This window comes from Rhineura floridana, chromosome 1, assembly GCF_030035675.1.
Source record: "Rhineura floridana isolate rRhiFlo1 chromosome 1, rRhiFlo1.hap2, whole genome shotgun sequence".
NCBI lineage: Eukaryota > Metazoa > Chordata > Lepidosauria > Squamata > Rhineuridae > Rhineura > Rhineura floridana.
The window spans coordinates 10,835,666-10,859,418 of record NC_084480.1 but is presented as its reverse complement, the minus strand read 5'-3'; the positions used below and the strand labels follow the sequence as shown (position 1 = coordinate 10,859,418).

Below are 23,753 nucleotides of genomic sequence, written 5' to 3'. Positions count from 1 at the left end.
TTAGTTCAGGAAATGCAAAACGCAGATCCAAGGAATCCCAGTACTTACCAAGCAAACTGGCTTCTTCATCTCTTTCCTGTTTAATGTCCGTGCTTAGTGGCCTCTGGTCAGTGTTAGGCAGGCCCCGCTCCGCTGCACAGAAACTCATAAGATCATAAGAAGAGCCTGCTGGATCAGGCCAGTGGCCCATCTAGTCCAGCATCCTGTTCTCACAGTGGCCAACCAGGTGCCTGGGGGAAGCCCGCAAGCAGGACCCGAGTACAAGAACACTCACCGCTGCCTGCTCCTCAAATGGTGCCAGCATCTGAAATAGCAATGAGGAATTCCTTTCTAGACAGCAGGGAGAGGCCTAAGAGAGTTGAGCTGCGACGGCCCGATTCACAGTGTGATCCTATGTGGGTCTACTCAGAGGTAGACTCCTGGGTCAGTGGGATCAGCCCTGTTGTTTTTTATCTAGGAACACAGGAAATATAGGGAGCTGCTTTATACTGAGTCCATCTAGCTCAGTATTGTGTAGACTGACTTGCAGCAACTTCCCAGGATTTCAGGAAGAAATCTCACCCAGCCCTACCCAGAGATGCTGGGGATTGAACCTGGGACCTGGTGCATGCTCTGCCACTGAGCTATGGACTTTCCCCTAAAGATAAAGTAAGATTCTAGTCCTCACGGTCGTGAATAAAGAGCTAGTTTTACATAGGAACCTAGGAAGCTACCTTATACCGAGTCAGAACACTGGTCCATCTAGATCAGTACATTGATTGGCAGTGACTGTCCAGGGTTTCAGACAAGGGACGTTCTCAACTCTACCTGAATCCTGCCCGTCATCCTCCAAGGTCAGAGTGGCATACAGGATTCCACGCTCTCCATTTTATCCTCACAACAACACTGTGACCCTGGTTCAAATCCCCCCCCCCATGGCCCTGAAGATCACTGTGTGGCCTTAGGCCAATTCACTATCCTTCACAGGGTTGTTGTGAGGATAATATGAAGAGAAAGAGAGAGAGAGACAGAAAGAGATACAAGTCATCTTGGAATCCTTAAGAGGAAAGGTGGGATATAAATGCAATAATAAATAGATAAATAAGGTGGGGACATTTCTGACCAGAGCCTCTGAGGAGGATCTTAATGGTCAGAGAGGTTTGCGAGGGAGTTCCACATACCTGAAGAGAACCTGGAGTTCCCCTTTCCTGTCCTGCAAAGAGTAGGGATTTCAACCCATGTTTCACGAAAACCTGCTAAGGGATCTGTAAAGAGACAGAATAATCATACTAAACACCAGCCTTTGCTTTGTATCTTCATGTATTTTTAAGCATCTTTGTTGTAAGTTTGGGGATTCTTTTCATTTTTATTCACCTTATTTTATTGTAATTTGTAGCCTTTCAAACAAAACAAAATTAATAAAAATTACATTAAAAAGAACCCTGCCCCTTGATGCAGAGAGACTTAACCTGGGTGGGTTTTTTTGCATTTTATGCATTTTTCCTATGCCTGCAACAACAGTAGTTCATCCTTTGTAATGGAGGGATCTGTTATGGATCCAACCCTGTATTACTTCAGAATTTAAATAATCTAGAAATGCAGTGATAAAAAATCTTGAGTCATTTAATACAGTACTTTCTTTACATAATAGGACAATCAGTTCTCTTTAACAAAAATAGTAAAGACATGGCTGCAGGATGTATTTATAGTTACTGAATGGGATGAATAAATTATTTTTATTTTTTTTATCACCTCAGTGCTTGGAATGAACTAATATAGCTTAACTAATTCACTGAATTTATTCAAAAACATCTGAATTACACTTGGAAGCAGTTCCTATCATTTCCAGGTGAACTGAGCGTGAATTAATTTCCTTTTGCAGTGGAACTCTGGGTGATCTGCACCTTTCCTCCTGCTGCCTCCTTCCCCTCAGCCACCATCTCCTGTTGTGACATCACAGGCAGTACGTAACCAATGGCAATAGCACAACCTCCCTCAGCCCGACAATTGTGGGGACACCTCAGCAGTGATTGATGTGTTTATTATTAAAATAGCCCGCCCCTCATGTATACTCTGACACCAGCAAAGGGCACACCATAACAGGGATTTCATCTCCTATTATTTGTTTTTGAAGAAAACAATGGACACCACAGGTAGATGAATACAGGAAAAGTTTTATTTAGAAAAATAAGCTGGCTTCTTTAAGACCTGCAGTTCTCTTCATTGCTTTCACGGTTGGTCTTGAGAACCCCTCCCCTAGAAGGAAAAACAACACAGAGAAAATGAGGGGGATGGCTACTATCCTCCACCAGCGTCTGCCTGGCAACTTCATCAGCATGCCAGCTTCCACTGGTTTCATCTACTCATGAATATCCACCGGTTTTCTTTCACACGTCACATTCACACACTTACACCCACCACCCCCTCGACCACATCTGAAACCCCACTCACACACAAACACGTGGCCAGCCGACATCCGTGAGGAATGCCAGCGGACACATCCACCCCTCTCACCCCCCCCATCCATTCACATTTGTGCCCCAGCTTCAACCCACAAATATCCACCAGCTTCTGTCGACGGACTTCCAAAGGTGAATTTCAACCAGCTTCCTTCACAAACATCCTCTGGCCTCAGCCATGCGGCGTCCTCCCCAGTTTCCGAATGAGAAATCCACTGGCTTCCACCCACCAACAGCTGCCAGCTTCTGCTAGATCCATTGCTAGACATCAGCCAGCTTCAGATTGTGGATCTCAGCCACCTTAAAGCTGCGATCCCACTCAGCAAGTAAACTTGCCTCATTATTGCTCCATAGCATCCCATGGCCAGATGATCGCATCGTCCCATCCATTCACCAATTCATCTCCTGGAAGTGGAGGAAGACTGGACAATGCTGAATGTCACAGCTGTTGCCTGCTGTCTTCAGCTGGGGAAGAGGAAAATGCCTTTCCCTGTGCCCACTGGCTTTCCCCAAGGACCACCTTTATATCCTCTCAGCTGCCATGTGCTTTTGTGACATGACAGGTCATCAGACAATGGGAACATCTGGGGAGGCCTCATAATAGCCTCATTAGGGTTGCCAGGTCAGAAGCATCCCAAACCCTGGGCCCTAGTGATGTTGTGGGGGTGGGCCCTAGTGATGTCATTAACCATGACACATTAAGCATTAACCACAGTTGCTTGGAGCATACCATTCAAATTAAAAAAAAATGTCCAATTGGAAATTAAGATAGAAATCTTAGCTAAAAGAGGGTATTCTCAGGTCCAGATGAAGTGATGGGAGAATACCTTCTCACCTGCTTAGAGAGCCTGGATAGGGAACATTTAATCTAGCCTACTTGCTTCTGGCAAGAAGGGTTTAAGTGCCCGCAGGTGAAGCCAGTCACCAGGAGGCCATTGTAGGAAGAAAGGAGCCTTGTGTTGTGGAGATGTTAAATGAAAGCACTCAAGAGTAAAGATGGATGCCCTTGAAAGCTGCAATTCTAAACACACTTAGTAAGGGGCTAAGCTCCATATAACTCAATAGGTCTCTTTGCTGAGTAGATATGGTTAGGATTGTGCTGTTGGTAAGGCTTGACTAGGGAACCTCTGCAAAGATATCCATATCAAAGCAGGTTGGCAACCCCCTGCCTTGAATGTCCTGCCCCTGCCTTTTAATGTGTTTGCCCCAAATGTCTTTATAGACTTGACCCTTCACTGCAGAGAGAGGTTTGGGAAATGAGTAACAGAAGATTCTCTACCCTTTCCTGCCTACCCTGTGGGCTTTGATAGCTAACCCAATTCCAAGGAGTAATTGACAGAGCGAAAACACACATGGTTTGGTCTACCTTCACAGGCAGTAACTTGGGAACAACCGCAGTTGGAGTCATACTTCCCTGTATGTGAATTCTCTTTTACCGCTATTGTGCAAGAAACAAACCATCATGCAACCAACAAGGTGCATCATCAGTGGGGTTAAGGGGGTTGAGCTGAACTGTTGTTGCTTCTGTGGAGGTAGGGAGTGAGGTCAGAGGTAAATAAAATGCAAACAGAAAAACAAAAAACCATGATGATTTTGTAAATGCAATGCCATACCAACCACAACAAGATTCCTATGAGTGAGGCAAACAACAACAACAACAGCATCCCACAACCAGTCAGGGTTCCTAACCAACAACCAAAACTAAAAGAATCCTGGCAGCCAGTCAGCCAAGGTCACAGAAATCCCCATGCAGCACAAGCTGACCCGGAGGCTGCAGTTAGTGCAGAATGCTATGGCACAATTGCTGACATGGGTTAGACCCAATCAGCACATAATACCTATGCTCTGAAATCTGCACTAGTTGCCCATTTGCTACCAGGCCAAGTTCAAGGTGTGCTTTCCATGTTACGGGTGCCACACAGTACTTGGGCAGCTATAGTGAATGCACCAGGGGAGCAGGAGAGCTGAACTCCTCTCTGAGATATTGTACTGCCCTACAAAGTTGTCAAAATGCAAACACCATTTGGGTTGGTCTTTCACAGTCCAATCCACTTGCTGTGTAGCTTGGAAGAATTTGGTAACGTGCCTCTGAGCATATGGTGAGTGGTGGCAACACCTGTAATTAGCCCAAATAATAGAAAGAAGATATGTCCTGTGCTGATCTTGTTTTAGCCAGGAGGAAGCAATAATGAACTACTCTCTTCGTCCCTTTGGAGAGGCGAAGAATGCAACCATACAGCCTTTTACTATGAAAAGAATTTGAAAGACACGGTCACTAACTACAGCGGAATTAATCTAGCCCGCTTCGTAGCCTCTCATCACATGACCATTTTAAATGGCCTTAAAAACACTGATGACTGTGCTGAATTTACATACATCTCCAACCACGGCTGCAGTACAATCGACTGTGTCTTAATTTCCCCAAAATTGCTAAGTATAATTGATCGATTCTATATCGGAACAAAACTAAGTAGTGATCATCTCCCCCTGAATGTTATATGCATTATCCCTAGAGAGATTCGCCTGGCCCACAAATATAATCTCATTGAAAATTTTACTTCTTACAGTAAAAGACCTATCTGGAGTCTTTCATTAGCTACAAACATAGGGAAATTTTTGACCGCCCCGAGTACTATAGCTACTCGTTCTCTGTTGATGAATTCAAATTCCTCCGATGAAATCCTCACTGTTTACGACTCTCTGTCTTCAGCGTTACGCTCTCTTTTATCCCTACGACCATCAACCAACAATTCTAAGAATTTTGATTGCCCTAGATGGTTTGACAAGGAGTGTCAAGCCTTAAAACTACGCCTAAGATCCATCTATCTAAATTACCGTCGTCAACATCTTACTTCCCTCCCCCCGGAGTACTATTTAACCAAGAGACTGTACAAGTCAACACTTGCCCGTAAAAAACAACAAGCACTCCAAGAGGAATGGAACAATCTCATTGTTGCATCAAGACAGAATAACTCGGAGACATTCTGGTTTATTATTACGAAGGCCTTTAGATCTCACCCCATAGCCGTGCACGCTATCTCTCCTCAGACATGGGAAAGTTATTTTTCCTCCTTGTATCGGATTAAACACCCAACCAATCCAATAAATTCTTTGTCCTTTGAACTTTCCCAGCTTCCGGATTGGCCGCCTGTCAATCAAACCAAAATAAGGATTTTGATTGCGGACCTTAAGAAGGGTAAAGCACCAGGCCCAGATAACATCCCTGCTGAACTTCTCCAAGATAACCAGGATTGGTGGGCCCCCCTATTAGCAAAGCTTTTTACCAACTTTAATAAATCGGGTCTTTTTCCAATATCGTGGCATGAAGCTACCATTATACCCATCTACAAAAAAGGAGACAGGCAAGACCCCTCAAATTACCACCCGATTAGTCTGCTTTCCATTATTGGAAAGCTATATGCCTCCATTTGAAAACAAAACTTCAGTCATGGCTTGATGACCAAAACATTCTGGGCTTAGAGCAAGCTGGATTTCGGAAAGGTTGCTCCACTTTGAATCATTGTATAATCTTGCAACACCTTGCTGAAAAATATAACAAACATAACAGTCCTGGTCTTCATGCTGCCTTTATAGATTTAAAGGCTACATTTGACTCCATACCACGGGACAAACTTTGGCACAAATTAATTAATACCACTATCGATAAAAGACTCCTTTTCCTGATTTACAAATTACATCAGAACACATCCCTCCGAGTTTGCTGTGGTAAAGACAGTGGCCTGTCAAACCCCATACATACATTCACAGGGGTGAGACAAGGCTGCATTTTAGTGCCTCTCCTTTTCAATTTATATCTAAATGATCTGGCAGTACAGTGTCTCTCCAATGATTTTCATATTCCTAAAATTGCCTCTACATCCTGCCCGTTACTATTATATGCAGATGACGCTGTGCTCCTTTCTTTTACGAAGATCGGCCTTACCCGTATGATAAAGGCATTCATGTCCTATTGCAATGACAACCAACTAGTCATTAATTTCGAAAAGACTAAAATCCTAGTCTTTTCCAACAGCAAATCCCTCCCTGTTTGGTCGATAAATGGACATCAAATTGCACAAGTTGCCTACTACAGATATCTAGGCATAATTTTCCGCGCCTCTCTGAGTTGGTCTACCCACATCCGAGCAGCAGTAACAAAAGCAAGGTGCTCCACAAAGAATTTACTCCGCTTTTTTCATTATAAAGGCGGCCGCTTTGTCCCAGCCCTTATCAAACTATTCACATATAAGATCGTTCCCCAACTTTTATACGGTGCCCCCATTTGGATTCACTCTCTAGGTCCTTCCGTTGAAACCACACTTTCCAGTTTCCTCCGCAGCCTTCTAGCTGTGCCCCGATGTGTTCCCTCAGCAGCATTAAGACTTGAATGCGGGCTGACCTCTTTGGACTGCCGAGCATGGATCATGACTTTCAACTTTTGGGCAAAAATTTCATTTAACTTTCCCCAAGGCCTTCTAGCCCCATTCTGGAATGACACCTATCCCTCTTCCTGGATCACAAATATAGAAGCCAAACTGCTGAAAATTGGCCTCTCCAAAGACAATTTGGCCTCCCAATCTCAAAACGATGTACTCCCACAGATCTGCTCTCGGCTTATAGATATTGATTACCAAAACTCAATTTCTAATGCATCCAAAACATGCTCCCCATTGGCCCTAAATTTATCTTTTGCATTTGGTAAACTCGCCCCTTATTTATATTTTCTTACTTTACCCAAATTACGTTTAGCCTTCACAAAAGCCAGATTCAACGCCTTAAACTCAGCGATAATGGAAGGGAGATTCTGACGAACCCCTTATGAGCAGCGTGTATGCCCTTGCGGTCATGAACAGATCGAAACCCTTTCCCATTCCATTTTGGATTGCCCGCTGTATTCACAAATCAGAACTAAATTCCTTAATCCTATCTTGTCGAACCAGAAATTTAAAAACTTTCCCCCCGAAGATATGATTGCTCTGCTCCTCACAGACTCTGACAGAGATACTACCATACAAGTTTCAAAATTCGTATTTGCTGCCCAATCAATACGTGCCTCCTCCTAATGTTTGTATCATGAATCTTGTTTTTGTTCTGTATTATATGTTGATTTCTTTTATTCTGTTTTAATTTCCGGGTCCTTGACCGCAATAAACTACTACTATGTGCCTCTGAGCATATGGTGAGTGGCGGCAACACCTGCCATCTCCAAAGATGGAGAATTATATTTTTGTATGTTTGTTGGTGTTCTTCTTACTTTGCTTCTTTCCTGTGTTACTAATGTTTCTACAGAGAATTTAAACTAGAAAATGTTATTTCCCTCATTATTCATCCTAGAAATCTGTGTCAAATTTATTTTTATTAATTTCAGAGCCTTTTTATTGGTCAATGTCATATGATAGTGAAGATAGCCTTTTTTGTTTCAAACTGGAGGTTATGGTCTATTTCTATTTCGGGTTCATTAACAGTTGGCCTGAAACTGCAGTTTAATGTAAAATCAGACTGATAGCAATATGCTGCTACTTTAGCAATGACTCCAGTTGTTGGAAAAAAGAGGACTCGTGTTTTCAGCCTGCTATGTTTACACCACTTTATTTAAGGCAAGGTGTTCACGATCAATTAAAAACATAGAGCACACTTAGAATTTTGCTAGAATATATTTCACCTCCCACTGTTTTATCTTGTGCAAATTGAGACACTTCTGAGGTCCACTGGAGACTATTTTGCAGAAGTCAGTGCCATTATTCCACAATTATGTTTGGAGTTTTTTTAGTATAAATTTTGCAAAGTGTTGCTGTACTTCACATATTCATAGAAACAAAAGCAAAAGAAAATGATTTCCTATAGAAAACTTCACTAAAATTGCAAAGTAAATCAGAAATATTTAAAGTGACCATCTGAACTATATCAACTGTCTTAATAATGTTGCTTCCTCCCGGCTAAAACAAGATCAGCACAGGACATATCTTCTTTCTATTATTTGGGCTAATTACAGGTGTTGCCACCACTCACCATATGCTCAGAGGCACATGTTACCAAATTCTTCCAAGCTACACAGGAAGTGGATTGGACTGTGAAAGACCAACCCAAATGGTGTTTGCATTTTGACAACTTTGTAGGGCAGTACAATATCTCAGAGAGGAGTTCAGCTCTCCTGCTCCCCTGGTGCATTCACTATAGCTGCCCAATTTCCCTGCTTTTTAAAGTTTGGTAGAAATATCTGTGGGCTATAGGTACATTCTTAAAGCGCAAGGTTTTTTGCCTATTAGTGAATTTCCCTGCTTTTTAATCCGGGAGGTAAGAAATGGGATCCTGTGCAAGTTTATGGATTGATCATTTAAATACTTATTGAGTTGAGTGGGATTTACACACACACACCAGGCAATCATGCTTAGGATAGGTGAAACTGACCATGGGATGGGGAAGGGAGGAGGGGGAGGAGGGAGGGGTGGAAAGGCAGAGGGGAGGACTGGGATGGGAGCAGGCAGGAGGGGGACGGGAGAAGAAGGACAGCTGTGGTCGTTTGCATGTTTATTGAGTTCAGTGGGACTTACTCCCATGCAATCATGCTTAGGATAGGTAAAACTGACTGGGGGGGAGGGACGGAGGGCTCGAGTGGGCAGGGAAGGAGGAAGAAGGAAGAGGGGAGGAGAAAGGGAGAGGAAAGGGGAAGGAGGGAAAAGGCAGGTCAGATCATTTGTATGATTATTGAGTTGAATCGGATATACTCCTATGCTGAGAGTTGCTAGGAGACGCCCTGTTCCTCTCACAGACCTTCAATCAGAGTGGCTGACTGTTAACCATTCTCTCAGGGGAATAGGAGTCTCCTCTCAGCACCCTTCACAAACTAAACTTCCCAGGATTCTTTCAGGGAAGCCATGACTGTCTCAAGTGAAATCAAGTCTGGTGTGGGTGTGGCCCTCTGATTAGCCAAGCCCAGCAGCTGTGTGGCTTTTAGAACGCTGACAGTTGGTCCTTACTGAGCATGCCCCGCGTTATAATAGGCTTCCAGCCAAAATTTCTTAAATTAATTAAAAATCAACCAGGCATTTTTTAAACTTTTAAACTGCAGTAGACGAAGGTCAGAGTATGGGGCAAGGTCAGTATTAGGATTACAGGTACTCTGTGAACATGGCTGATTTTTAATGAATTTCAACAGATTATGAGAACTCGCAGAAAAAAGTCCAAAAGGGCTCTGAGTTTTTTTCTCTCTTTTTACACTTTGAACTGTCTATTCTCTCTGACTGTTTTGTGTATCGCCATGAAAATTGACAGGGTTGTTAAGCAAGCGTTTCTGAGTTCAGGACTATAAGTTATGTAAGGTTTTGTTTTGAAATGAGCTTATGGGAAGCCTCAGAATGGCATGGGGGGATATTTTCCATTTAACATTGCGGAATGTGAAAAATCCCCGCTGACTATAGTATACAGCCATTCTCGTGGCTGTATAATCCCTCTTTTTCAACCACAGGCATTGTGGAGGGAGAACACGGACGACTGTTTAAAGCACGTTTTCCCCACACTGAACCCTGGGAGTTGTAGTTTGTTAAGATGCTGGGAATTGTAGCCCTGTGAAGTTGTTGTTCTTGTTATGTGCCTCCAGGTCGACGACGACTTATGGTGACCCTATGAATCAGAGACCTCCAAGAGCATCTGTCATGAACCACCCTGTTCAGATCTTGTAAGTTCAGGTCTGTGGCTTCCTTTATGGAATCAATCCATCTCTTGTTTGGCCTTCCTCTTTTTCTACTTCCTTCTGTTTTTCCAAGTATTATTATCTTTTCTAATGAATCATGTCTTCTCATTATGTGTCCAAAGTATGATAACCTCAGTTTCATCATCTTAGCTTCTAGTGATAATTCTGGTTAATTTGTTCTAACACCCAATTATTTGTCTTTTTCGCAGTCCATGGTATCCGCAAAGCTCTTCTCCAACACCACATTTCAAATGAGTGGATTTTTCTCTTATCAGCTTTTTTCACTGTCCAACTTTCACATCCATACATAGAGATCAGAAATGCCATGGTCTGAATGAACCTGACTTTAGTGTTCAGTGATACATCTTTGTATTTGAGGATCTTTTCTAGTTCTCTCACAGCTGCCCTCCCCAGTCCTAGCCTTCTTCTGATTTCTTGACTATTGCCTCCATTTTGGTTAATGATTGTGCCAAGGTATTGATAATCCTTGACAAGTTCAATGTCCTCATTGTCAACTGTAAAGTTGCATAAATCTTCTGTTGTCATTACTTTAGTCTTTTTGATGTTCAACTGTAGTCCTGCTTTAGTCTTTTTGATGTTCAACTGTAGTCCTGCTTTTGTGCTTTCCTCTTTAACTTTCATCAGCATTCGTTTCAAATCATTACTGGTTTCTGCTAGTAGTATGGTATCATCTGCATATCAAATTATTGATATTTCTCCCTCCAATTTTCACACTCCTTCTTCTTGGTCCAATCCTGCTTTCCGTATGATATGTTCTGCGTATAGATTAAATAAATAGAGTGATAGAATACAGCCCTATCTCACACTCTTTCTGATGGGGAACCAATCGGTTTCTCCATATTCTGTCCTTATGGTAGCCTCTTGTGCAGAGTATAGGTTGCGCATCAGGAAAATCAGATGCTATAGCACCCCCATTTCTTTTAAAGCATTCCATAGTTTTTCATGATCTACACAGTCAAAGGCTTTGCTGTAATCTATAAAACACAGGGTGATTTTCTTCTGAAATTCCTTGGTCCGTTCCATTATCCAATGTATGTTTGCAATATGATCTCTGGTACCTCTTCCCTTTCTAAATCCAGCTTGGATGTCTAGCATTTCTCGCTCCATATATGGAAAGAGCCTTTGTTGTAGAATCTTGAGCATTACTTTACTTGCATGGGATATTAAGGCAATTGTTCGATAATTACTGCATTCCCTGGGATCCCCTTTCTTTGGAATTGGGATGTATATGGAACGCTTCCAGTCTGTGGGCCATTGTTTAGTTTTCCATATTTCTTGACAGATTTTAGTCAAACTTTGGACTGATTCAGTCTCAGTACCTTGTAGCTACTCTATTGGTATGCCATCTATTCCTGGTGATTTGATTCTTCCAAGTATTTTAAGAGCAGCTTTCACCTCACATTCTAAAATATCTGGTTCTTCATCATATGGTTCCTCCGTGAATGAATCTGTCATCCTGGCACCTCTTTTATAGAGTTCTTCAGTGTATTGCTTCCATCTTCCTTTTATTTCATCTCGGTTATTTAGTGTGTTCCCCTGTTGATTATTCAACATCCCTACTCTTGGTTTAAATTTCCCTTTCATTTCTCTAATCTTTTGGAACAGGGCTCTTGTTCTACCCTTTTTGTTGTCCTCTTCTATTTCTACGCAGTAACTATTGTAATAGTTAAGAACATAAGAACATAAGAAGAGCCTGCTGGATCAGGCCAGTGGCCCATCTAGTCCAGCATCCTGTTCTCACAGTGGCCAACCAGGTGCCTGGGGGAAGCCCGCAAGCAGGACCCGAGTGCAAGAACACTCTCCCCTCCTGAGGCTTCCGGCAACTGGTTTTCAGAAGCATGCTGCCTCTGACTAGGGTGGCAGAGCACAGCCATCGTGGCTAGTAGCCATTGATAGCCCTGTCCTCCATGAAGTTGTCTAATCTTCTTTTAAAGCCATCCAAGCTGGTGGCCATTACTGCATCTTGTGGGAGCAAATTCCATAGTTTAACTATGCGCTGAGTAAAGAAGTACTTCCTTTTGTCTGTCCTGAATCTTCCAACATTCAGCTTCTTTGAATGTCCACGAGTTCTAGTATTATGGGAGAGGGAGAAGAACTTTTCTCTATCCACTTTCTCAATGCCATGCATAATTTTATACACTTCTATCATGTCTCCTCTGACCCGCCTTTTCTCTAAACTAAAAAGCCTCAAATGCTGCAACCTTTCCTCGTAAGGGAGTCGCTCCATCCCCTTGATCATTCTGGTTGCCCTCTTCTGAACCTTTTCCAACTCTATAATATCCTTTTTGAGATGAGGCAACCAGAACTGTACACAGTATTCCAAATGCCATCGCACCATAGATTTATACAACGGCATTATGATATCGGCTGTTTTATTTTCAATACCTTTCCTAATTATCCCTAGCATGGAATTTGCCTTTTTCACAGCTGCCGCACACTGGGTCGACATTTTCATCGTGCTGTCCACTACAACCCCGAGGTCTCTCTCCTGGTCGGTCACTGCCAGTTCAGACCCCATGAGCGTGTATGTGAAATTAAGATTTTTTGCTCCAATATGCATAATTTTACACTTGTTTATATTGAATTGCATTTGCCATTTTTCCGCCCATTCGCTCAGTTTGGAGAGGTCTTTTTGGAGCTCTTCGCAATCCCTTTTTGTTTTAACAACCCTGAACAATTTAGTGTCATCAGCAAACTTGGCCACTTCACTGCTCACTCCTAATTCTAGGTCATTAATGAACAAGTTGAAAAGTACAGGTCCCAATACCGATCCTTGAGGGACTCCACTTTCTACAGCCCTCCATTGGGAGAACTGTCCGTTTATTCCTACTCTCTGCTTTCTGCTTCTTAACCAATTCCTTATCCACAAGAGGACCTCTCCTCTTATTCCATGACTGCTAAGCTTCCTCAGAAGCCTTTGGTGAGGTACCTTGTCAAACGCTTTTTGAAAGTCTAAGTACACTATGTCCACTGGATCACCTCTATCTATATGCTTGTTGACACTCTCAAAGAATTCTAATAGGTTACTGAGACAGGACTTTCCCTTGCAGAAGCCATGCTGGCTCTGCTTCAGCAAGGCTTGTTCTTCTATGTGCTTAGTTAATCTATCTTTAATAATACTTTCTACCAGTTTTCCAGGGACAGAAGTTAAGCTAACTGGCCTGTAATTTCTGGGATCCCCTCTGCATCCCTTTTTGAAGATTGGCGTTACATTTGCCACTTTCCAGTCCTCAGGCACGGAGGAGGATCTGAGGGACAAGTTACATATTTTAGTTAGCAGATCAGCAATTTCACATTTGAGTTCTTTGAGAACTCTCGGGTGGATGCCATGCGGGCCCGGTGATTTGTCAGTTTTTATATTGTCTATTAAGCTTAGAACTTCCTCTCTCATTACCACTATTTGTCTCAGTTCCTCAGAATCCCTTCCTGCAAATGTTAGTTCAGGTTCAGGGATCTGCCCTATATCTTCCACTGTGAAGACAGATGCAAAGAATTCATTTAGCTTCTCTGCAATCTCCTTATCGTTCTTTAGTACACCTTTGACTCCCTTATCATCCAAGGGTCCAATTGTCTCCCTAGATGGTCTCCTGCTTTGAATGTATTTATAGAATTTTTTGTTGTTGGTTTTTATGTTCTTAGCAATGTGCTCCTCAAATTCTTTTTTAGCATCCCTTATTGTCTTCTTGCATTTCTTTTGCCAGAGTTTGTGTTCTTTTTTATTTTCTTCATTCGGACAAGACTTCCATTTTCTGAAGGAAGATTTTTTGCCTCTAAGAGCTTCCTTGACTTTGCTCGTTAACCATGCTGGCATCTTCTTGGCCCTGGCGGTACCTTTTCTGATCTGCGGTATGCACTCCAGTTGAGCTTCTAATATAGTGTTTTTAAACAACTTCCAAGCATTTTCGAGTGATGTGACCCTCTGGACTTTGTTTTTCAGCTTTCTTTTTACCAATCCCCTCATTTTTGTGAAGTTTCCTCTTTTGAAGTCAAATGTGACCGTGTTGGATTTTCTTGGCAATTGGCCAGTTACATGTATGTTTAATTTAATAGCACTGTGGTCACTGCTCCCAATTGGTTCAACAACACTTACATCTCGCACCAGGTCCCGGTCCCCACTGAGGATTAAGTCCAGGGTGGCCGTCCCTCTGGTCGGTTCCATGACCAACTGGTCTAGGGAATAGTCATTTAGAATATCTAGAAACTTTGCTTCTTTGTCATGACTGGAACACATATGCAGCCAGTCTATGTCCGGGTAGTTGAAGTCACCCATTACTACCACATTTCCTAGTTTGGATGCTTCCTCAATTTCATATCTCATCTCCAGGTCTCCCTGAGCATTTTGATCAGGGGGACGATAGATCGTTCCCAGTATTAAGTCCCTCCTGGGGCATGGTATCACCACCCACAACAATTCTGTGGAGGAGTCTGCCTCTTTGGGGGTTTCGAGCTTGCTGGATTCAATGCCTTCTTTCACGTATAGAGCGACTCCACCACCAATACGTCCTTCCCTGTCCTTCCGATATAGTTTATATCCAGGGATAACCGTATCCCACTGGTTTTCTCCATTCCACCAGGTCTCCATTATGCTCACTATATCAATGCTGTCCTCTAAGACCAAGCACTCCAGTTCTCCCATCTTGGTTCGGAGGCTCCTAGCATTAGCGTACAGGCACTTGTAAGCAGTGTCTCTCTTCAAGTGTGTTTGGCACTTGTGGTTTGGCCTGTGGTAATTTTGCTCTTCTGAATTTATATCCTGTGCCCCTGCTCTGACAATGCCTACTTCTAGGCCTACCCCTTTTAAAATTTCATCATTTCTTTGGTTTTTATCCCAGGGGGGAGGTTTATTCCGAACCGGACCTTTCTCAGCTCCTGTCGGGTTTCCCCCCTCAGTCAGTTTAAAAGCTGCTCTGCTACCTTTTTCTCTTTGTCCCTATGTAGTAGTCGCTGTATTGTTGCATTTAGGGTTCTGACTGTGTTTCTATCTCCTTTTGCTTTACTTCTCGCTTTAACCTTTTGAAGAATTTCTTCAGTCATCCATTGGGGTCTTTCTCTCGTTTTAACTAGAGGTATTGTCTTTTTGCATTCTTCTCTGATAATGTCTCTGACTTCATTCCATAGTTCTTCTGGTTCTCTGTCAGCTAAGTTTAAAGCCTCAAACCTGTTCCCTATTTGATCTTTATATGCTTCTGGGATGTTATTTAAACTGTATTTTGGCATTATGATTGCATTATGATTGCTTTGTTGTTCTTCTTTAGCTTTACTCTGATTTTCGATACGATCAGTTCATGATCTGTACCGCAGTCTGCTCCTGGTCTTGTTTTTGCAGAAAGTATGGAACTTCTCCACCTTCTGCTACCTGCCTGTGAAGGGAAAACTACAATTCCCAAAATTCTTTGGGGGAATTGCGCTTTAAACTGTAGGGTATATAGAAACGCAGCGTTAACACCAAAGCTTGGTGGCACCGCACCCCCACTGCTTGAGAAGGCAGGGAAGGAGCTCTCTGGGACAGGCGGAAAAAGGAGCGTTTGCGAAACCCTCACAAAACCTCCCCCCTCCGCCGCCAAGGAGCAGCGGCTGAGGGCGGGGCCTCTCGCAGCCCCGCCTCTCACGTACGTCACGCGGCCGTAGCGGCGGGCGGAGGAGGGGGCGCTCGGAGCGTGCAGGATGGTGGCGGCGGCGGCTGAGGTTGAGCCAGGCGGCGGGTAGAAAATGGCGGACTTCGAGGAGCTGAGGGTGAGGCGAAGCCGCTGCTAACTGCGCTCCCTGCGGCCCTCTGTCGACCCCTTCCTTTGACGACGCCCCCTCGTAGGCAGCCCGCCCTCAGCTCCGTCGGCGGCATCTTCCCTCCCTCCTCCTTCCTTTCTGCGGGCAGGCGGAGGAGCCTCTTTCTTTCTCCCGCCTGCCTCTCGCCCTGCCCTTCTCCCCACGGAAGGCGATGGGCAGGGGGGCCCAGAGGTGGTGGCAGCCCCTCATCCCCTGCAGCCGTTGTCCCAGCCTGCCCCCCACGTTTATCTCCCTTCTCTTCCCCCCCCGCCGCCCCTCAGCTTCCCCCTTAATCCTTTTATTAAGAGGAACAGGCTGTAGCCCTAACATGCTACTACCACTAACAGTAATAATAATCTATTTTATACTACTACTGATGTATTATTATTATTGTTGTTACTAATAATATATCATCATCAACGTGCACGTCTGGCTAGGGATAGGGTAAGGCTGCAGTCCAATACATGTCTACTCAGAGGTAAGGTCTCTTGAGTTCAGTGGGACTTACTCCCAGGTAAGTGGGTATTGGCTTGTAGCCTAAGTCTCCTTGGACCGAACAGGGCAGGGCAATTCGCTCCTGTTTCTTTCTGGAGCCCAATCTCTCCCCCCGTTTGTAGCCTTACTGGCTTTTCTCTCGCCAGTTCTCTTAGTGATCAAGCCTTGCAGTATTTCTGACCCCGGTTTCTTTCACCGCATTTTGTTTTTAAGCGAACTCCCCGTTATCCAATTCTTCCTTAGGGTCAGCCGTTTTGTCTTGCTCTGCGATGAGAGATCCCAGTCCAAATGCCCTCCTATGAACGGGGTTCCTATGGTACGCTGCCCCCATCCCAAACCTCCAGTGTGTGTTTTCCAGCCAGATCCTCATAACCGCGTGGTCTCCCCTTCCGGTTTTCTCCTGGCTGCTGATGTAGTTTCATGTTTCTCTTCCATCCTTTGCAGCAGCATTTTCTGTCTGATGCTTTTCAGGGTTGGTGCTTCTTTGAGGTCTGCTTTCCCCATCACCAAATTCATCACCCTTTCTATCTCCTCTTTCCTGCTCCTTTGAATAGCTCCTCTAGTTCTCTGCCATCTCTTCTTTTTCATGTTAAATGCTTGGCTTTTGTTACCTTTTTCTGCACCCCTCTGTGATCTGTTCATTCTTCTCCCGCAGTTTTGCTCTTGCGAAGCTGCTTTTCTTTCTCCTGCTAACCTTTTATGTGTGTAGATCTTTCTTCCTACGTTTGAGGGTCAGACTGATTTTTCTGGTATCCTCTCATCTGTATTGCATTTTCCTTTCCTGTATTTCCACTCACCTCTTTTAGATTTGGCAGCCACTTGAGTCAAGCCCAAGATCATTTGTAAATACTCCACAGAATCCTCTCTCTGCTGATTTTCTGCTTTATTTCTTGAACCATCCTGCCATTGTGATGTACTTCCTACCCTGTCCAAAGTTGCTCTTGCTGTCTTTGGTTTTCCTTAAAAAAAAAAACAGCTGTCACAAACAGCACCAGGCCCCTCACAAGTCTTAAGTTATTAACTATACTCATTTGTGTGAACACTTCATTACTTCATAGGGATTTGTGTCTAGGTAAAAATGTACAGGTTGGTGTATGTTTGTATATTTGGGACCATGATGTCAAGATATTTTCCCCAACAGATCAGAAAGCCTTCGTATATAACTTGTCTTTGTTTTATTTCATTTTTTAAATTTCTTTTATCACTCTCTTCCCATAAAACATTCTGAAGCAGTTTAGCAATAAAAACATGTACATGTGCGATTTCAATCCAATACAAATAAAATTGGGTTTAAAACTCATTTAAAAGGCTTGTTGGAAGAGGAGGTTATTCAGTAGGCACCAGAAAGACAGAAAATAAGTTGCCTGTCTAGTATGTAATGTTAGGGAGTTTCAAAGGCTAGGTGCCTCCACGCTAAAGGTCCAATTCTGACATTTTACAGAATGGGCCTCCTGATGAGATGGTTTCTGCAGGAGGCCCTCTCCTACAGGACTCAGTGATTGGTTGGGTATATAAAGGGTAAGATGATGTTCTAGGTATCCTGATCCCAAGCTGTATAGGGCTTTGTACACCATGGCAGTATTCTGCCTCAATGAGCAGTTGAGCTACAGAATCTGTGGTAGCCCAATCAAACCTGGTAGAAGACACTCCCAGCCACTGGGGTAACCTGCACCTCCTGGGACAGGTGGATCTAGGAGCACCCACCCACTCCCAATTATGAACCTGCTCCTTCATAGGCTGTATGACCTTGTCCAAACCAGGCAATTGATCAATTATCAAGACTCAGAACCATTCACCCTCAGTTCTTCCATCCTGTGAGGATTCTTGCTTTTAAGTCCATTGTACAGGTGGACCTTTGGCATGATCCAGCAGGTTCTTCTTATGTCTATGTTATATATATATGAGAGTGGGAGGGAGAAAATGACACACATGGATTGTATTGAGTTAGTAATTTAAACTTCTAATTAAGATGTGTTATGGATTTTGTTATACCACATCATGTAAGTCTGAATAAAGTATTATATCTGGTTTTGTTTCTTGTGCTAGAGTAGATTGGATTGGGGGAAATATGCAAAATGTGATTTTATTGTGATATATTTAAAAAATGGCATTGTGTTGAATAGAAAATAGTTTGAACTGACTGTGTATATGTATATGAGTAACAGAGAAAGAAATAGAAAGTCTGCATTCTTGCGTCTGATGGTTCCCCTCCTTTGATACTTCATTATCTATCTTATAACTGATGAAACATTAGTATTTGAGGCATAGTTGTTGGAAAATTTAAGCTTAAGTTAACCTAAGAAACGTTAGAAATAATGTAAAGGTTATATATAAAACACTATTATACCTATATGTGCCATTCCCTTGTACGTGTTGTTTGAGAATCCTATCAAGTGATTCCCCCCTCTTGAAATATGTATCCCACAGAACCTTAATATGCAAAATACTATATTCATTCATTTCTTTTCTGTTGGCTATTTTAAGTATGTTGGCACTAACTTATTTTAACAATAGAAGTTGTTAGTAGAAGCATGGAAAGAGGTGATATTTTCTGCACTTCATGGCTGGTGCTGCCCCCTGATTATTACTTATTTGCACTCCTCTGCATGGTTTTTTTGTGTAAAAAATTAGTATTTTGTTGAGGTTGCAGCCTTCCTGTGACATTCCTTCTATCGGACAAATATCTGGCATCCTGATTTTTCCCTCCACCCTTAAATTAAGCCAATTTTGACATAGTCACAATTGTGTGACCACACTAACTCATTTTTCTTGGAGTGAGAAAACGGCTGGGTGAACTTCTCAGATTCTCAACTCGCCATCCTTCTTGCATATTGAAACAACTTGTGTATTCTGTGTGCACCTTGTACATATTTTAAGACCAAGGTAGGACTTCACAGAAACATGAATACATACCAGATTCCATGGTTCCTTAATACTTTGTGGTTCATTGTTTTAGTATAAAATCAACAGTATTTGATAAAATTGCCTAAATTTGGCTATGGCTCTGATCTTCTACAGTATTTAGTTATGTTATCTTTGCAGAACATCTTGTTTAACTGATGCAGAATTGGGTCTAGAAGCAATTATTTTACTGTTTTTTAAAAAGAAAGTTTGTATTGCTTCTGGAGAGCTGCTCTCATGAGAGTGAAAGTACAGTACAGGCATATATTGTATGCTGCTTCATAAAAATATGTCGCCTTTCTTTGCACTGGAACACTGAGTTTCCTGTAGGGTGCAATTACCTCAGTTTGGAACTACACCAGTTCTAATGATCTTGCTGCCACAGTTCACTAGATACTAAACTTTCATGGGTAGTCACAATTTAGAGCTCAAATGGAGCATACTGTGTATAGAAAGATAGACTGTGTCCATGATCTCTTCGGTTCATGCTATGCTGTTTTAATCTGATTATATGATAAAGACAGCATCACTTAGAGCAGTGGTTCTTAACCTGGGGTGCACCCCCCCTGGGGGTGTGAGATACTTTTTCTAGGGGTGCGAGGCGTTGTTCAAGAGATTTTAAAAATTCATTTAATCTTAGCTAAGTTAAAACACACATTAAAATTAAATTCAATTTAAAAATGAATGGTATTTTTTCAGGGGGTGCGAGAGCATATTTTGGAAATCCAAGGGGTGCTGGCAGTGGAAAAGGTTAAGAACCACTGACCTAGAGAATATTCTGCCTCTTTGTGCTGATGCACCTACAGGTTATAGTTGCTAAAACACAGCATTGTGGGAAACCACTGGGCAGGAATAACCTTGCAGAATGTTTGTTAGCCAAACTGTGTGTCAGTATCTGTGTAAACATTTCTTCAGAGTCTTGTGATTATCTGAACATTCCTTGTATCCCACAGGAGCTTGCATTAGTGAAGGTGTAAAGTCGTCTTGTGTGTAATGCTGAACTTCCTCCACTACATGACTTGATTCAGAGTTCTGTATTTCATTTAAATGTCAGGGATTTAATCTTTATACTAGGGACCTGGGAATCTGCCTTTTACTGTCAGACAGTTGGTCCTTGTAGCTCAGGCTGTAGCTCTCCTAGGCTTTCAGTTGGGAGTCTGTCACAGCCCTACCTGGTGATGCCGGAGACTAAACCTGGGGTCTTCTGCGTGTAGAGGATGTGCTCTACCACTCAGCAACAGTCTTCCTAACAGGTGGTTTGATGGTTCACTGCTTCAGAGAGGAAACCAGAACTCATGTTTTCCTTAATCTACTGAATATATTTCTGATTTTATGTTGTGGCATGTATTTTTTTTGTTTGAGGGTGTTTTTGTTTTTCAGACTGGTTAAGTATTGGGAGAAGAAAAGCAGAGTTAGTGGAATATCACTGCTTTTCCTCCCTTAAATCTTATTTTAGTTACTTATTTATTATTTGATTTATATCCTGCCCTTCCTCCCAGCAGGAGCCCAGGGCTGCAAACAAAAGCACTAAAAACACTTTAAAACATCATAAAAACAGACTTTAAATGACATTAAAACAAAACATGTTTAAAAACATTTTTTTAAACGCTTTCAAGACATTGTTTAGAAGAAGGTTAAAAACATATTGTTCTTTTAAAAAAAGGTTTAAAAACATATTAAAAAGCAATTGCAACAGACTCGGACTGGGATAAGGTCTCAACTGAAAAGGCTTGTTGAAAGGGGAAGGTCTTCCATAGGCGTCAAAAAGATAACAGAGATAGTGCCTGTCTAATATTTAAGGAGACGGGATTCCACAGGGTAGGTGCCACCACATTAAAGGTCCATTTCCTATGTTGTGCAGAACAGACCTCCTGATAAGATGGTATCTGCAGGAGGCCCTCACCTGCAGAGCGTAGGGATCGACTGGGTATATAAGGAGTAAGACAGTCTTTCAGGTATCCTGGTCCCAAGCTGTATAGGGCTTTGTACACCAAGACTAGAACTTGGCCCGGTAGCAAATGGGCAGCCAATGGAATTCTTTCAGCAGCGGGGTGACATATTGGCGATACCCTGCCGCAGTGAGCAGTCTTGCCGCCGCATTTTATACCAGCTGCAGCTTCCGGACCAACCTCAAGGGCAGCACAACGTAGAGCACAATACAGTAATCAAGCCTAGAGGTTACCAGTGCGTGGACAACAGTGGTCAGGCTATCCCAGTTCACAAAAGGCTGCAGTTGTCGTACCAGCCGAAGCTGGTAAAAGGCTAGCCATGGAGGTCACCTGGGTCCCTAGTGACAAAGATGGATCCAGGAGCACCCCCAGACTACGAACCTGCTCTTTCAGAGGGAGTACAACCCCATCCAAAGCAGGCAACTGACCAATCATCTGAACCACCAACCCATAGTACCTCCATCTTGCTAGGATTCACACACAGTTTACTGGCCCTCATCCAGCCCACCACCGAGTCCAGGCAGTTGTCCAGGGCTTGCACAGCCTCTCCCAATTCAGATGTTACAGAGAAATAGAGCTGGGTATCATCAGCGTACTGCTGACACTTCACCCCAAATCTCCTGATGACCGCTCCCAAGGGCTTCATAAATCTTTCCAACTGTTTCCTATATTGCAAGATTCTGTTGGCTGCTTAGCCACAGAGATGCATGCCAGTGACCAAAGGAAAGCTGAACTGAGTAGGTGGTATACCAGTTAACACTTCACTTGATTATGATTATTACTGCTGGTTGACCAGCAATAAGAAGTAGCATTTAGTCAACTATCTAATGGTTCTGTTAAATTATGCCAAACTGGGAATCTTACTTGTAATTATTGGGTAACTTCAGCAGTACTGCAGCTTGAATGTAGTGAAATATTTAGCTTGATGGTTTGTAGAGTGGTGGTTTACTGTGGTCAATGCATAATGGAGTAGTTAACCATAGTTCCTGGTTTGCACACAAGTGGAAATTGTGGTTAACTGCGGCTTCCTGCTGTGTTTCCATGCTCATGCGAAAGGCGATACGAAGTAGGAGAGAAGGGACTGTATGCAGTTGTATGGAGTTTGTGCATATTCTGGTTCATTAAGTGAGGATTTGATTGTGTAGAACTCCTGGTTGGCCATCTGTTGTCTGAACTTGGTCAAGATTTCATGATGCAGAGAATGGCTTTGTAGCCAGCAGCAGAGTACAAGTTACTTTTGTCTTTTCCTCTAATTGCAGGAATTGGGGAACACAAGAAATCTTTGCAGTAGTAATAGGTGACAGTGCTCAAAACATTGTGTGCCCCCTCAGCTCCTACATAATCGGGTAGTCTGTTGTGTAAATCTCCTGTAATAAGTTGGAATGTTTTTAGAAGAAAAAAAATGTTCTTGGCTTAATTTGAACACCAATATGGAGATTTCAAAGTAGAGATGTAAAGTTAAGTTTCTTTTTTATGTTACAGGACAAAAATGATGGGGAAGAACAGGCTAGCTTTTGGTGTTTGGTGTTATAGACTTAAAACACTGAAAAGTTGCAGCAATTCCTGTTCATTATGTGTAGAATGTCATTTGTTTCCAGATAGTAGTGAAATATGTTGTTAAAACTTCACGGGTAACTCCTCTATTCTAATTCATTCTTTATGAATTCTTGAGCACTAGTTGACATCTGACTGATCAATGTCATTTTTTGCCTGACTGGTCAGATAACCAACTCTGCTCATCTTGAATACAGGGGAATTTTGCTGTCCTATTCTAACTCCACCCTCTTCAATTTTGTTTTACCAAAATGTTTGGTAAACACATTAACATCTAAGTCTCAAATAATAAACCTCCATAGCCATTCTCCATGCTACTATGTTTTCCTACTATTTTTTGTTTTCCAGACACAAACACGGTGACCCCTTTAATAAAACATCGCCAATTAAGATGAGCAAGCTACATAGCTAAGAAACAACAGAAAGCTGCCTCGGCAGCTTCTAACTTACAAGTAAGATTACCCCAAATTATCATGAAAAACACGCCACACTCTTCTAAAAATACAACTGCATACAGAGAGTTAGAACTGTAATAGGTATTATTTCAATAATAAAACTAGCTTAATGTGAACTGAATACAAATTCTACTGCTGAAAGGATTCTGTAAATTGCCCATGTATAGAAGAGGATTATTTAAACACCGTTTATGTTCTTAAACTATCCCACAAAGCCGCCTCAAATTTGTCCCTCAATGATATCATTTGCGTATGAAATGATTACTTGAAACTAAAAGGCTAAAACAATTGTTGACCAGGCCAGAAAGAAACTGAGTTAGTATAAAATATTAAAAGAGGGGAAATCCATGAACAATGGCGATGTGCTGATTGAAGTCACTGAACATGCCATTCCTGCAGTATTAAGCTGGATATCATTAACTTTTAATAAATCTCTCGGGTTTAGAACCGTTTTAGCCAAGTACATGACGTTAAAAACAAATGTTGC

The 23,753-nt window shown here is 42.5% G+C and overlaps 1 protein-coding gene and 1 long non-coding RNA gene across 6 annotated transcripts in view; one reads left to right on the top strand and one right to left on the bottom strand.

Moving 5' to 3' along the window:
* Window positions 1-1,160: 1,160 nt before the first annotated feature.
* Window positions 1,161-23,753, bottom strand: part of LOC133378904 (uncharacterized) — a 24,395-nt gene continuing 1,802 nt past the window's right edge. The window contains exons 2-3 of one of the 2 annotated variants that reach the window (XR_009761112.1): window positions 17,205-17,366; window positions 1,161-1,244 (exon numbers count right to left, since the gene is read on the bottom strand). This is a non-coding gene — a long non-coding RNA (uncharacterized LOC133378904). Of the gene's footprint in view, window positions 1,245-2,170; window positions 2,236-17,204; window positions 17,367-23,753 lie in introns of those variants that run through there. The other variant, XR_009761111.1, reaches the window with a different exon arrangement.
* The window catches only part of LOC133378834 (E3 SUMO-protein ligase PIAS2-like), a 26,504-nt gene continuing 18,391 nt past the window's right edge, over window positions 15,641-23,753 (top strand). For 2 of the 4 annotated variants that reach the window (XM_061613490.1, XM_061613463.1), the window contains exon 1: window positions 15,641-15,882. Coding sequence is in view for 1 of the 4 variants with exons in the window: in XM_061613504.1 (XP_061469488.1) it covers window positions 15,859-15,882 (24 nt within the window). In the remaining 3 variants the exon portion in view is untranslated. Of the gene's footprint in view, window positions 15,883-16,404; window positions 16,724-23,753 lie in introns of those variants that run through there. The other 2 variants (XM_061613504.1, XM_061613477.1) reach the window with 2 other exon arrangements.